The sequence below is a fragment of the Phascolarctos cinereus genome, unplaced genomic scaffold (genome assembly GCF_003287225.1).
Source record: "Phascolarctos cinereus isolate Bilbo 61053 unplaced genomic scaffold, phaCin_HiC Scaffold_9;HRSCAF=440, whole genome shotgun sequence".
Lineage (NCBI taxonomy): Eukaryota > Metazoa > Chordata > Mammalia > Diprotodontia > Phascolarctidae > Phascolarctos > Phascolarctos cinereus.
The window spans coordinates 176,797,675-176,812,379 of NW_027556402.1; the positions used below are offsets into that span (position 1 = coordinate 176,797,675).

Below are 14,705 nucleotides of genomic sequence, written 5' to 3' on the forward strand. Positions count from 1 at the left end.
AAATTAATTTATAACTCATTCCATGTTTAAATGTTGATAAAGATGATACTCTAGGTTAGCCAATCTCTCTGGGGTCATTCTAACCCATTAATCTATAACTAGGATTATTATTATTATCTGTCATTCTAGTACCTAGTAGAAATTGAAAGAATCTACCAATCACCTCCTAAAAAAGATCCAAAAGCAAAAGTCCCTGAAATATTATAGTCAAATTCAGGTCAAAGAGGAAATATTGTAAGCAGCAGAAATAAACAATTCAAATATCATAGAGCCACACTCAGGATAACAAAAGATTTAGCAGCTTTTACATTAAAGGATCAGAGTGCTTGGAATATGATATGGTGGAGGGCAAAGGAGCTAGGACTACAACCAAGAATAACTTACCTAGCAAAATTGAGTATAATCCTTTAGAGGAAAAGTAGACATTCAATGAAATAGAAGATTTTCAAGTATTCAAGATGAAAAGACCAGAGATGAATAAAAAATTTGACTTTCAAATACCAGATGCCAAAAAAAAAATAGTACACAGAAAAGAGAAATCATAAGGGATTCAAGAAGGTTAAACTATTTAGATTCCTACATGACAAAATGATTCTTTTAACTTTTAAGAACTTTATCATTATTAGGGCAGTTAGAAAATGTATACATAGATGGAGGGGATGGGTGTGAGTTGATTATGAGAGGATGATATATAAAAAAATAAAATTCCCCAGTCAATAAATGGTAAAAGAATATGGACAGGCAATTTTCAGACAAAGACATCAAAACTATCTATAGTCATATAAAAATGTTCTAAATCACTATTGGTTAGAGAAATGCAACCTAAAACAACTCTACCACCTCACACCTATCAGATTAACTAATATGACAAAAAAGGAAAATGACAAATGTTGGATTAGATGTAGGAAAATTGGGATACTAAAGCACTATTGGTGAAGTTGTGAACTTGTCCAACCTTTCTGGAGAGCATGGAAGTATGCCCAAAGAGCTATAAAACTCTGTACCCTTTGACTTAGCAATACTACTACTAGATACTAGAGATTTAAAAAAAGGAAAAGTTCCTATAGGTACAAAAATATTTATAGCAGCTCTTTTTGTGGTGGCAAAGAATTGGCAATTGAGGGGATGGCCATCCATTTGGGAATGGCTGAACAAGTTGTGGTACATGATTATGATGGAACACAATTGTGCTGTAAGAAATGATGAGCAGGATGCTTTCAGAAAAACCTGGAAAGACTTACATGAACTGATGCAAAGTGAAGTGAGCAGAACCAAGACAACACTGTACATAGTAATAGTAATATTATATGATGATCTATTGTGAATTACTTCGGTATTTTTAGCAATACAATGATATAAGACACTTTTGAAGGACTCAGCATGAAAAATGCTGTCCACCTCCAATGAAAGAACAGATGGGGACTGAATGCACATTGAAGTATACTTTTTTAATACTTTATTTTTCTTGGTTTTTGGGTTTTGGGGGTCTATATTTTCTTTTACAACATGATGAACACAAGAAATATCTTGTGCATAATGGCACATGTATATCAAATTGTTTGCCTTCTCAATGAGGGTGAGGGGAGAAAAAGAGAGAAGGAGGGAATTTGAAACTCAAAATTTTAAAAAAATGTTAGATTGTTTTTTATATGTAATTAGAAAAAATATTTAATTAAAAAAAGTAAATAGCTGAAAGTCAATGAATATAAACAATGGTGGGGCATGTAGTTGAAAGCAGTCAGGTGTAATGCAACTGACTTTCAGTTTTGAATACCATACAAAACAAATCATTTTTGGCTAAGAGTGATGGCATTATGGCAAGTTTTGTGTCTCACTATGAGAGTGCGTGTGTGTGTGTTTGTGTGTGTTTTAATCATCACAAAAGCTAAGTAAAAAATTTGATTGAAGATGGCCACTTAACTGATACTATCCATTCTCAACTAGCTGGGTAGGCACGAGTCAGAGATCTTCCATCAGTGTTAATGGGAGTAGTGTAGCTAAGCCACTAAGCATTAAGATGAGGAAAAACTTTGAATTATTTATCTGAAAAAAAATCAAAGGAAGAGATATGAGAACCATATGTACAGTGCAGAAGCTAAGAGCTGATTTTGTATTCTCCTCTACACAATTTTTTTTCCAAGTCCATTATAACTTGAAATCATTTTGAGAGGACCAATATCTCTGTCAACTTTTTACTCACTAAAGTGGATTTTATAACACAATGTATAAATTTAAATAAAAGACTCCTAACACCAGGAATGTCAAAATACATATCATATGCTCTCAAGTCACTTTTGTGACAAAGAGTGATGGCTAAGTAAAGAAAACTAAAAATATAAACTATTCGATTAAGAAGCTAAAAAGCTGACTAAGTGAGATGCATGCTTCAAAGTACTGTGGATGGCACTCTGGCATAAAAATATCAAAGAGCAATATAAAAGATTTATGAGATAGGTAATAAAGCAAGAAGGGTAAAAATCAGCTTTATTGGTGTGGTGCAGTTAAAAATGAACTACCAGTACAGCTCAGAACTACAGTAGATAAGAGTTGGGGCTCAGATTCCCTCTAATAGAACCCTCTCAATATGAGAATGAGATAAGTGAGCCTTTGGAAGGTGTATCAACTTACTCAAGGTCATACAGCTAGTTAGTTAGCTATCTAACAGCTCATTAAGCAGCTGATAGAACAGTAGTCATAGGTTACTAGAACTGGGAGTGAATTTAGAGGCCATTGAGTTCAATCAACTTCCTCATTTTACAGCTGAGAAAATTAAGGCTCAGAGAGAAGGGATGTGACTTGCCTAAATTCACACAGAATAAGTGTCAAAGATGAGAATCAAATCCATGTCTCTACTCCTCTATACCACAGCATGCTGCACTAAAGAAAGAGAATCAGCATACTAATTAATGGAGACAGCAGAAACAGAAGCTGGGGTCTAGGGTGGGTGAAATATATGTCAGAAAAACTATCTTTAGCATTTTCAAATCTGTTTTGTTGGTGTCTTTTGACTTCTATTTCCTTTCTTTCTTCCCAAAGAACATATGTCACTGACATATGCAAGGAGGTTAGTGAAAGCCAACACTTTGCCTTATTAACTTGTTTTTAGCCAAACTAGCTATAGAAATAAAACCAGTGTTCCCACATTACTGATAGAAATAGCAGGTTTTCCAAATCTGCTAATTCATGGCTTAGTAATAACTACTTTGTAACTTATGCATCTTAATTGATGAAAATAAGGGAGTTATTTAATTGTGGATTAGTCTTTCAGAAGATGAATTCCTTTATTTTCAAATGATTTCCAATGAGTCTTACTAATAACCTATCTTGTAATTACCACTTAAAAAGCACTGCAGTAATCCTGCTCTAATGTTAATTGCAGTGAAGTCTATAGAAGAAACAACCTGTGTTTGAAGACCGCCTGCCTCCATGGCTTACTCTTCTGAGAAATGATTATATTCTTTATATGTGTGACACATTCTGAGGCCAGACTTTAATGACCACCTGTGGTATACAACCATGGAGTTCACAAAAGCTCTAGGGGAAAAAATGATCTCCCAAGGAAGAAATTTCATCAAAATTAGTGCATTTTTTTCCAGATTCAGAAATAAAACCATTAATAAACTTGTTTACCCTTAAGCAGGGATCCAATCTGAACCCAAAAGGTAAACCAAAATATGTAATGAAACACACCCCAAATTATTTTATCACAACAACAAAAACAGCTAAAACACCTGCAGAAATATTATGTTCCAGAAAGAAATCCACAAGACTTCTAAAATGACTAAACTGGTACATAAAATGTGTTTCTAACATAAAAACTGATGGAACCCAAGCTTCGTTTATAAAAGGCAATATAGTCTTGGGAAAGAGCATTGTCTTTGAAATGAGAGGATCTACCATTTACTAGCTGTGTGATTCTGGGGAGTCTCTTCTGTGCTTCCATTCCCTCATCTGGTATATTAAGAAGTTGGACAAGTTCAAGGGTTCTTTACCTCTTTTTTTTTTTTTAATACACGCTTAATAAATACTTGTTGACTTGACGTTTTTGTGTCATGAACATCTTTGCAAGTCTGGGGAAGCCAATGGACCCCTTCTCAGGGTAATATTTTTAAGTGCATAAAATAAAATATATAGGATTAAAAAGGAAATCAATGACACTGAAATAAAATGGTCATAAATGTTAAAAAGGGCTCTTCACTCGGGCACAAGACACAAGCCTGTGGATAAAACCCCTTTTCTAGATTATTTAATTCCCCTTTCCTATAAAAGATAGAACAGCTTTTCCCTCCCCTGAAATATCTTCCTTTTCTTTTTTTCCACCAACCAAAAGCCTACATTTTGTTCAAAATGCAACACAAGTATTATCTTCCCCATGAAGTCGTTCATGATTACCCTCCCCCAATCATCCTATAACATTTATAAGCTATACCCCATGATGCAGAAAAGTACATGAAAGCATTTAGAAAAACCCCGAAGTGGTATATCAATGTAAGGGAATGTGATATGTACTTATTACCTTTTTTTTTTTAAACTTTACAATATTGGGCAGTAGATACTTCATGGGGATCAGTCAGGAGACATGTTAGAATTCCAGCTTTGGCCCTTATCAGCAGTGTTAACTTAGCAACTCATAAAATGTCTCTGAGACCCAGTTTTCTTATCTAGAAAATGCAAATATCCATACACACATTCCTTATCTGACAGAGTCTTATGAAGAAAGTACTTTGTAAAGTTCTATATAGTTATGAGCCATTATTTTTTCTAGGTGATTCATATGTGGCATATCATGTCTCACTAAGGAGAGTGCAAGCTACTTGAAGAGAGGCTGTGTTATTTTCTTTTTGTATCTCCAGATCACTTAGTACAGTAAAAGCTACTCAAAAGACATTAGGAACCAGTAGAAAAATCAGTCACTTGTGGGACAGAAGAACTTGTTCTAGATATGCCAGTAATTTAGCTAGATTTAGTTCTATAAACATTGAAGTGTCTATTATGTTCAAGCACTGTGCTAGGAGAAGGGAATACAAAGATAAATATGGCATATACCCTGTTCTCAGGCACCTTAAAGTCCCCTGGAGGATGTAGGGAAGGGATACATATAGAAATAAGCATGATAAAGGAGAAGCTGATAGAAGCACAAAGGAGATATAGCCTAAGTATTGTTCTATGAGAAATGTAAGATGGCAGAAATTACTTTCAACTAAAGGGCGAGGATGATCGAGGGAAGACTACATGAAGGAGGTGGTACTTGAATTGGGTTTTGAAAGAAGGGAAAAACATCAATAAATGGAGCTCAGAGGAGGTGAGTTCATTCCAGGTATGGAGACACTATAAACAAAGGCACAGAATGGGAAAGGGTAGGACAGGAATAGAGGGTAATCCAATTTAACTGGGATTGGGGTTTGATTTTAGACGGCCTTAATTGTCAGGGTACTAGTAGGCAACATGGAGCCACTGAAGGCTTTTGAGTAGAGCACTGGCATGATTGGAGAAGTGCATTAGGAAGATTATTCACATAGCATTTTAAAGGATGGTTTAGAGAAGGGATAGAATGGAAGGAGAAAGACCAGTTAATAGGCTATATGTCTTAGACAAGGCACTTAATTTTCCTGGGTCTCAGTTTCTTCAGACTTAAAGAGACTGAACTAAATGTTCTGTAAGGTGTTCTTTCTAAGTAGACTGGGTAACTGTGTTTTTCCTCCGTAACACACAATACCCAAAAGGCTTTTTTGCTGACAGAGATTGCTGCTCAAAGAAATCGAACTCTTATTAATTTTCTTCTCCAGTGCTAAGAAGTAATTGTGTTGTTCAATGTCACATATGCTGCTAAGAATGCCATTGAGACCAGTGAGCAAAGGCCTTATTTTTCCTGAGCGAAAGGGGCTGAAGGGACTTTTTTAAGGAAGAAAATCTCTACAGGCCACAAGATCATCTGGAAGTGAAATATGAAAATATTTCCACGTACTTGTATCCCTTTGGTGTCAGGATGCACTTTGAGTCATGCTGGCAGGGGTTAAGATCCTGGGCACAAAAATCGAGTTTCTCCTCACACAACTCACCTGCAAACAGCAAACAGCGTTAGTTCAGTGGGGAGGTTACTATGAAAAGAAAATGAAGCTTCAACAACTTCCCTCCGGCAGCAAAATAATTCAAGTTGGCCAAAAGGTGACCTTTTTATAACTAACTCAGATGGAATTAGAAGGACATCTGTTATTTCCTGTCTTTTTATTTTTTTTTTCCACTAGAAAAGAGTGACTCAGAATTACATCACACTTTCACAGGTCTCCTCAGGTGATGAGATAAATTACTGGCTAAGAGCATTCTAGGAATATAGTACCTTTAGAATAATATCAAAAATTCTAAACAGTGATGTTTCCAACTCACTCATCCAAATCAATAGGAATAGCATGTACAAAATGGGGGTCAAAGTAGATAAAAGTCATGCATAATCATACAGGCTTTAAGAAACTCATGAACAAAACTATAATTTAATAAATGCAAGCATATGATATCATTTAGTAGCTCAGATATGCACATCCATTTGGAGTATTTATATTTATTGCCACATTTATGCATCTCTTAGAAGGATCCCTAAAGTATAAGTAGTAACATGAGTCCATTTTCTTGATCTACAACTACTTAGCACAATTCTGCCTTTTTATAATATGATTTCCATGGAAAGCAGAAATTTTCAATTTCTTTTATAATCTATCAAGTCAACTAGAAAAGTACAAACTACCTTAGTATTGAGTCTTGTTCTGCTTTACTTCTTGACTGTATGTGGACTTTAGAATATGCACAAATATTCTGTCACTGTTTCTTGATCCACTTACCATATAGTGAAGAAAAGCTTTTCAGTTGAACAATTGAGATATCACCTCTACAGCACTTTGCAAACTATAAAGTGCTACATAAATGCTAGCTATTATTATGTCTAAATTAATTTCTAATTGTTTTCTATGTAACAAATGAACCCAAAATGGCTTCATCAAATAAACCATTGGTCATTTCCCAAAGAGTGACACGGGCTTTCATTTACTGCAAGAACTAGGGATTGAATATCATTAATTACATAAATAATTAACTATATTCAGTGCTTTAGGTGGAATTTATTTGTAAGAAATGTGCAAATAAACATGTGTTAGTGGGGAGATATAGTTCCACTGGTTCACTATTGCTCACCAGATCAAGTCTGAACAATTTAGAATGCCACTCAAAGCTCATCTCAGTTTGCTGAGAATAAACATGACAGAGTGGATCAAGCCCTGGCCTCAAAGCCAAGATGACCTAGGTTCAAGTCCCAACTCTAATACACCTTGTCTGTCTCACCCTGGGAAAGTCACTTAATATCTCAGTGGTCTAGGCAACTCTTGGAAACTATCTAAGGTGCAGAGATGGAAACTGCTTCCTTACCTGGGAATTTCCTACTGGTGAAACCACAGGTACAGTTCCTATCCCTTACTTTTACAACCTTTATATCACATTACTTCTTATTATATACTTTATGCTACAGTGAAATTGGACTAGCCACCACTTCTATATTAATACCATGGTTTCTGGCCTCTGTACCTTTTTTTAATATACCACTTCGGATGTTCTCCCCCTCTCCCCTAATCAATTCTTCATGATTTGACTCAACTGGCATCTTTTCCATAAATCTTCCATGACCCCATTTTGCATATTGTTTATGCTTTTACCTTCCTTATTTAATAATGGCTAATTGTGTCTTATTCCTTCCCTGTTCAATTAAGGGAACACGTCTTGTTGATTTATGTGTCCTCCTCCCCCAGTCTTTGGAACACTGCTTTGTAGAAAGTAGATATTTCATGTTGTTGTTATTGTTGTTTGTCCTTCATTCTTGAAGAGGACCATGACATTAAGAAGGTGATGCCATGACTTGAAAATGAATTGGATTTAAGTGACGGAGGGCTGTGCAAAGTCACCAGTCTTACTTTCTCTTCTGGAGATACTTTATAAATACCTTTTGAATTGAACTTAGTTACTTTTGGAAACTTCTTTAGCAATAAAAAAGAGCATACATAATTAATACATGACTTTGGATATATTTCAGACAATATCATCTTTCTTGAAATACACCAATGTAGAGTGAAAGCCAGATTTAACATAGTTGTTCTTTCTAGAATAACCTTGGCCTTATCTCAAAAACCAGCATTCAGCAAAGGGATCTTTATTGTGGGCTATTTAAAAAACAAGTTCCAATTAAGACAGCAGCAGGTTTTCCATTGAGAATCACTTTAAATGGGACTATGTTCTTAGACCTTAGCTTGAAAAGGCCAGGGTCTCCCCCCCCACTGGATCCTGGGCCATCTCCAGTTCTGATCCATATCTGGCCACTGGACCCAGATGACTCTGGAGGAGAAAGAGAGGCTGGTGCCTTTGCACAGCCCTGCCTCACTTAAATCCAATTCACTTGCATGTCATGGCATTACCTTCCTGATGTCATGGTCATATTTGAGAACGAAGGAGAAACAGCAACAGCAACTTAGCCTGGTGCAATCTCTCACAATGGACTGACTTCAGAGCATGCACAGGTCTTCTGGGAATGTTTCCTGTCCACTTGTCACATGGAGAGGAAAAGCTTTTGGACTGGTTTCTGAGCTAGAATTGAGCATGCATATAAAAGGCCCAACTTTGTCCTCTTTCCTGCCTAGCTGTGTTCCACTGAGGAAGAAATAACTACTGCAAGCTTCCAGTGACGAAAACACCAGTGGCCTATTCATCTCATCCACATTCAGATAAAGCCATCAAGCATTGCCCATTTTACTTCTACCTCTGCTGTATCTATTCTTTCTTGACTTAAGTGAAAGAGTAGTAGAAACAGAATAGATGAAGCTGTAATCTAGTGAGCTTCAACAGGACAGGAGGGAACAAGGAGTCCAGGATCTGGAAACCAAGCTTGTGGATTTTCTGAATGCATGCTCAGTTATGGCTTGGAAGCCAACAGAAAGAACCTTTTGGAACCACCTGGTAAGGGGATCAGAAACAGTCACAGAAAACCTAGACTTGCCTCAAAGTTCACTGGAGGGATTGTTTTATTCTGAGCATGCTGTCCATTCATAAGGCCTGGGGTCTCATTGACCAATTCTTCCTTCTATCCATTTTAAGTTGTTTTAGAAAAAAAAACATTCTGAAAGGATACCTTAGAAATCCATTCTTAAGATCTGTTTTGTTAAAGCATTTTCTTTCTAAGGAAATTTATAGAAGCTGCAGGCTGGTGGGAAGTAATTTTTCTTACTAAGAGAAGCATCATTGTGTGTGAATATCAGGCTACATGCAGCTAAGGTACTCAAAGGGCTATAAGAGATGCTTCATTCCTCTTCTTGAGAGTGAAATAGGCAGGAAAATCTATGATTGAGGATGGAGCTATATGAACTCTTCAGGTCTCTACTAGTCTTAAGTCTGTGATCTTATGAAGTAGATTTTATAGTACAGGCAAGAAATAGCAGCCGTGTGGTGTGCTGAGTTTCTTTTCCTATTTCTATAAAATAAAATGAAGGGCAAGAAGGCTGAGGCAAGAAACCAGAGAGAAAACACACTGACTTCAAGGGGAAAATAGAGAATGCTGGGCACTGACTTAGCAAAAAAACCTCTGGTAGTCTACTAGGCTCATAATACATTAATTATAAATATATGTTACATTAGATATTGAATATTAATTATAGATTATATTAATAGCTTATGCAAATGCACATATGGACATTCACGTAGTTATATGTGTACACACACACATATATGTATATAGTCATGTGAGCATGTGTATATATGCATATATACACATGTGTATCGTCTAACAGCTGAGGAAAAAAGCTAACCTTGTGAAAAAAAAAAACTGGTCTAAAGTATCTTAATTAGTTCTTTGGCCCCTGTCAGAAATGTTGGTGAAAACCTGTGACTTGATGGAGGGGTTCTACCTTTAGCACATTTCTTGGCACTAAATTTTCTAACTTTGTTGTTCCTAAAAAGAATTTTTGGGATTAAGTGCTCCTCAATTCAACAGACTTATACGAAATATTTATTATATGCCTGGCATTGTGCTAGGTGCTGAGATACATGTTAAAAAAATGAGACAGTCCTTGTTCCCACGAAGTTTATTTTTTTAGGTGGAAAACACAATGCACATAAAAATTTAAGAAGTATCATATATATATTTTTAAAATTTTTTTTTTTTGCTGTTTTTGTTTAGCCATTTCAGTCACATCTGACTTTGTGACCTCATTTGGGATTTTCTTGGCAAAGATACTGGAATGATTTCTCATTTCCTTCTCTAACTCATTTTACAGCTGAGGAAACTGAGACAAACAATATGAAGTGACTTGCCCAGGGTCACACAGCTAGTAAATGTCTGAGGATAGAGTTGAACTCCTGACTCCAGGTTTGGTGCTCTATTTACTATGGCGCCACCTAGCTTCCTGTTACAAAATATATACAAAGAAACTTTCTGGGGCGTGAGGGTAGGGAAGAGAGGGCACAAGTAACTTTGGAGATTGATAAAGACTTCCTATAGGAAATAACACTTAGGTGGAGCATTATTTTCCCCCTAAACCAGCTTCTCCTTTTTAACTTCCCTAACACTGGTAATCATATCATAATTTCTCATTTTAATGAGACATCATCCTTAGGGTTTACTGGGACGCACAGTCCCTGACCTTTTGGCTTCTAGATTGACCTTCCATGAGATCATAGACTTAGAACTGTAAGAATCCTTAAAGGCTGCTGAGGCCAACCTTTGTACTTTAGAGATGAGCAAACTGAGACTAAGAGGGGTTAAGTGATTTGCTCAAGGGTCACATGGCTAATAAGTGCCAGACACAGGATTTGAACTCAGTTCTTCCTGATTTCAAGCCCAGAGCACTATCAGCTGTCCCACCAGCTACTTCCAAAAACTTTAGGCACCAGGGGTCCTGGCCGGAGTCTCTCTCTGTCTCTGTCTCTGTCTCTGTCTCTGTCTCTGTCTCTGTCTCTCTCTGTCTCTGTCTCTCTCTCTCTCTCTCTTTCTCTCTCTCACACATGCACAGCTGAAAGGGACTTTAGAGTTCAGATTCAACCCCCTCATTTTATAGATGAGGAAATCGAGCCAAACGGGTGAAATGTCTTGCCCAAGGTCACACAGAGTTAGTGGCTTTTTAGATTGACTGAATAGTACTAATAGTCCACTGAAAATCATTCAATGACTACTCAGTGGATAAAATCTAATACCTTCCATCTGGCCTTCAAGACTCACCATAAGATAGCTGTGATTCGTCTTTCTAGCCTTTCATCTTTCATATTCCTGGCTTCCATACAAATACTCCACATTGAAATCAAACTGTACCACCACTGCCTGGTCTTGCTCTAAACTCTCCTTCCCTCTGCTGGCAATGGCCTAGCTTCTGTCTCTTAAATCCTCTAGCATTCAACCCTTTTTCAAATTCCACATCCTTCATGAAGCCTTCCCTGATTTCTCTAAATGAATGTTCCCAAGTTTTTTTTTCTTGTTACCTCTCTTTTCTGAATCCCACAAACTTTGTTTTTACCTCTGCTAAGGAGTATTTTTTTACATCTTATTTTTTAACTATAGTTATTTGTTTCCTTGTTTTATCTATCTTACCAGATGTAAGATCCTTCAGGGGGAAAATGTCATTCATTTTTGTATAACTCAAAGGGCTGTGCTATGTATATCATAGGGGCTGTGCTATGTATATTATAGGGCCTCAGTAAACTTTAGCTAAATTTAATTATGGAAATCAAAGTGATCTTAATTTGAATTTACAAAGAGGGACTAAACAGAAGCATAACACTCAGAGATGCTTTTCTCTGATGTGATAGATGATAATTTGTAGGTGATAGCTAATACTACCACTGTTTATTCTGTCATTATGGTACTTTATCAATTATCCTTCAAATAGATCTTTCCATTTGAAAGGTAAAGTCCCAAGTGAATTCTTTGGGATACACACACACACACACACACACACACACACACACACACACACACATATACATGTATATGTATAAAAGTTGTGAGCCCTATATTTTAAAAAAAAAGGTAATCTACAGTACAGCAATGTTCTCTGGAGTTTGGCATCTAGACCAAAAAAAAAAAGAAAGAAAGAAAGAAAGAAAGAAAGAAAGAAAGAAAGAAAGAAAGAAAGAAAGAAAGAAAAAAGAAAGAAAAGAAAAGAAAAACAAACATAACTATAGCTTTTGGCTCCCAGCATTCTTTTGTTGATACATTAGGAACTTAATTCCACCCCCCAACACTACTGGCTTCTATGTCCTACCCAATGAATTGCCCAACTTAACAAATAATGACATGGAGAACATTATATCTCATTGGCTGACCATGACTGCTCTACTTCCTGAATTGCTGCTTAATAAATGTTTGCTACATTGGATTGCCTTCACTTTTAGCATGGCATTTTATCTCCTTGACTTCTGATTTGCCTGTCTTTGCTGATAGGAATTTTATCTTTTTTTTTTTTTGAGAGGAAAAGGGAAGAGTAAACTTACAGAGGGCAGATACAGATTTTTAAAAAATTCTGGTTATACCTAGGTCAAATCAACTCATAACTTTCAGTCTGCTATATTTCATTTTCCAAGCAACCACAACCACATTAATGTCATTTGTGAATTTCATAAATATATATGTATATAAACATACACATATGTGTATATATGCTTATACATATGTGTATATATAATATATACATACCATTTATTCTCTTGAAAAAAGTCAGACTACTTCATACCTAACACATTTATAAAAACAAGTAAAAATTAAAATTATATATATTAAAATATATATTAATTTATATTAAAATTTATATTGTGCTTGGTAGAAACTAATATACTTCTATATTGTTGGTAGAATTGTAAATAGGTAGGATCTTTCTGGGAACCAAATTGGAAGTACCACATGAGTCAAAAAAACAGTCATCCTACTGTTGGGAAAATATCTAAGGAAGCTTATTAAAAACAGGCTATTCAAATATATAGAAGCATTATTTGTAAGTGGGAAAAAAGAAAAACAAAGAATCCCTATCTCTAACAAATACAAAATGGCCAAATTACTATATACATTAATATAAATAAATACTACAATGCAACTAAGAATGACAAAGATTAGAAATATAAACAAATGTGGGAAAACTTGAAATATACACAGATGGTTATACAAAAGGAAAATACTGTAGCACATGGACAAACAATTTAATGCCATACAGAATAAGAGTGACTTAACATTATGGTTATCTGCATGTTAAAGGTGAATCACTTAAAACATTTAAATCATTGAGAATGTTAATTTAATGAGCTTTGTTACTGTTTACAGACAAGTTCATAATAGTATTTTTTAATATAATTAGTAAGTTGATGATATATGAATTTGAGTTACAATTGCTCAAATTTCCAATTTTATATCTCTTAGGATATTAAACCTTTGGATTAGACCCAAATCAGATTATTTTTCAGCACGATTCCACCTCCCATAATACACTATGTTTTCTTTCCTAGTTTCTTAAGCACTCACACTTGAACGTCTGAGAGCTCACAAGATTCCTGCCTACAGCAATTCAGTTTAAGACTAATGTAGAGCAACATTGAGAAGTGCAGAGACTAATATCAAAGAAAAATTCTTCAAAGAGCACTTGCATCTGAAATGTTTTCAAGCACTGGCCTGTGACTGTACCTCAGTGGTGTTGTAAAGATTCTTCTTCTCACCTTTCTAAAAGCACCTGCAGAGTGAAGGCAAAGACTGTCTTCTATTTTGTTCCACTCCCCTCCCTTACCCCAAGACCTCTTAACACCTAACACCGAGGTAGCCCCTTTACTTATATCAACTGAATTAGTAAGGTAGTTCTTTAGTCAGTAGGGAACCGAATTTTTGACTATGGAAATTAATCTCTTTCAAACCATTGATTATTCATGTTGAGGCCCAGTCAAAAAAGAATACTGAAAGCAAATCACACAATTTGCTCCTTTGTAATCCACCCCCTATAACTTTAATAGTAACCTCGGTTAAGAGTCACCCTCAAGATGAGAGCTGTTGAAGGCTGTATTCCAAGATAAAGGCTGACACTATGATCTTAGACATAGACTCATCAAAGCAAAGATTAAATTAGGGTCACTGTGTGGAAGACTGAATATTGTGGATTTTACTCCTTGATTATTCATAAATCCCTCTGTGGGTCAAAAGAAAGAATGAGGTTTCAGGAAGACCTCCATTCCTGTCACTCCCTTGCCCTTCTACATCCAGGGCAACTCCATTATGAGTTAATGAATGATGTATAAAATCAAAAAGTCAGATTCGACTAAAATGACTGAACAACAACATTGAAGAGCTAATGGTCCAAAGAAAATAGTACATCTGTCCTCCATGGGTCTTGGCTTATTCATTTGAAAACTGAAGGGGTTGAGATGCTGTCTGGTGTCCATCCTAGCTCTAACATTCTTGTTGTTTGTCCTTCATTTTGAAGAGGACCAATGACATCACAGGATGATGTCTTGATTTATGCATCAATTATATATAAGTGAGGCAGAGTTGCACTCTGTCTTCAAGAGTCATTAAAATCCAGTGACAAGACAAAAGTCAAGACAACTGGGGATGGCCTGGGATGCCTTGGTGTCTTTGATATCTGACCAAACTCTAAGAGCTCCACAGTGCCTGCCGGTTTCAACTGCCTTCATGGCTTTTGGAACAAATTATT

The 14,705-nt window shown here is 36.0% G+C and overlaps 1 protein-coding gene across 2 annotated transcripts in view; it reads right to left on the reverse strand.

Moving 5' to 3' along the window:
• SLIT2 (slit guidance ligand 2) overlaps positions 1 to 14,705 on the reverse strand; it is a 395,951-nt gene that overhangs the window by 38,543 nt on the left and 342,703 nt on the right. For both annotated transcript variants that reach the window (XM_020992637.2, XM_020992619.2), the window contains one exon: positions 5,966 to 6,059. In XM_020992637.2, coding sequence (XP_020848296.1) covers positions 5,966 to 6,059 — 94 coding nt within the window. The remainder of the gene's footprint in view (positions 1 to 5,965; positions 6,060 to 14,705) is intronic.